The sequence below is a fragment of the Odocoileus virginianus genome, chromosome 3 (genome assembly GCF_023699985.2).
Source record: "Odocoileus virginianus isolate 20LAN1187 ecotype Illinois chromosome 3, Ovbor_1.2, whole genome shotgun sequence".
Classification (NCBI taxonomy): Eukaryota; Metazoa; Chordata; class Mammalia; order Artiodactyla; family Cervidae; genus Odocoileus; species Odocoileus virginianus.
In genome coordinates, this window is record NC_069676.1 from 11,410,006 (window position 1) to 11,411,555 (window position 1,550).

Genomic DNA, 1,550 nt, shown 5'->3' on the forward strand with positions numbered 1-1,550 from the left:
TGGATGCAGATATCAGCTTACACATGTCCCATTTACCAGGGAACAACACCAGGAACTCCTGAACTGGGGTGTGAAAGATCAGCCAGCATGTGTCATAATAGCCTTAACTTTAGAGTTCAGTTCACATGGTGCTATCCAGGGAGTCAGGCAGAATCTATCTTTGCATGACCACAAACTTATTTAAATCCTTTCCTTCACCTTCTCTGATATCCTTTATGCTGAGAACATTCCCCAGCAAAATTACTATACCACAAACCTCTGCCTCTGACTCAGCTTCTCTTGGCCCTAACCAAAAACCTTATCTTAGAGAACTGAGATTTTGTGTCAAACATCACAGAGCTAGACAAAGAATAAGTTGGGTTTAAACCCTAATTAAAATGCACTTAGGCATCATGTTATGTTATCATTTAATAACCTGGTGATGAAAGAGTCAGGCAGTCTAGATCATCAGTAATCTTCTAATTTGGCCTTATTCTAGTAGCCTTATCTCAAATTCAATGACACATCAGAGAAAAGAAAGGACGCCATCAATGAGTTTTCTCAAAGCTCCTTTCATGTCTCTGTTCCTCAGGCTATAGATGAAGGGGTTCATCATGGGAGTGACTGCAGTGTACATCAATGAAGTCACTGCAGTTTTCTCAGAGGATTCAGAAATGGCAGAACAAATATACAGTCCAAAACCTGTTCCATAAAACAAGGTAACAACTGAGAGGTGAGACCCACAGGTAGAAAAAGCTTTATACTTTCTGCCTGATGATGGCATCCTCAAAATAGAGGAAACAATTTGAGTATAAGAGAAAAGGATTCCAGAAAGAGGAATACCACCTAATATGCTAACTGCAAAATACAGAACAATATGATTAATGAGGGTGTCAGAGCAGGCAAGCTTGATGACCTGAACAGCTTCACAGAAGAAGAGGGAGATTTCCAAGTCTGTGCAGAAGGACAGTCGCAATACCATCAGACTATGGAGCAGGGCGTCCACAATGCTGATGGATAATGAGATGAGAATCAGCACAGCACAGAGGTGGGGGTTCATGATGACAGTGTATCTCAGGGGGTGACAAATGGCCACATAGCGGTCGTAGGCCATTGCTCCAAGGAGAAAATTTTCGCAACTAACAAAAATCAGGACAAAGCAGATCTGGGTGAGACAGCCTGTGTAAGTGATGCTCTGATTCTGTGTCTGGACATTCACTAGAATCTTTGGGATCATGGTGGTGCTTAAACAGATATCAGTAAAGGACAGATTGGAGAGGAAGAAGTACATGGGGGTGTGGAGGTGGGAGTCACAGGTGACAGCCAGGATGATGAGCAGGTTTCCCAGGACAGTGACCAGGTACATGGACAGGAACAGGCTGAAGAAAATGGTCTTCAGTTCTGGGTCCTCTGTCAGTCTCATGAGAAAGAATTCTGAAACATCTGTGTGATTTCTGGATTCCATGTTGTTGATGATCTGATGAAAAAGATGTGGTTAAAAAAGACATGGAAATCTGTGGTCCATAGATGAGCATCAGGAGTATCATAAGAGATCCACACCATCTTGGGCA

At 42.6% G+C, this 1,550-nt stretch overlaps 1 protein-coding gene across 1 annotated transcript; it reads right to left on the reverse strand.

Moving 5' to 3' along the window:
* Nucleotides 1-505: 505 nt before the first annotated feature.
* LOC110144085 (olfactory receptor 7G1-like) lies at nt 506-1,450 on the reverse strand. The gene has a single exon (XM_020903924.2). It carries the CDS (start codon nt 1,442-1,444, stop codon nt 506-508), a length of 939 nt encoding a protein of 312 aa, XP_020759583.2. The 5' UTR covers nt 1,445-1,450.
* Between the last annotated feature and the right edge of the window lie 100 nt (nt 1,451-1,550).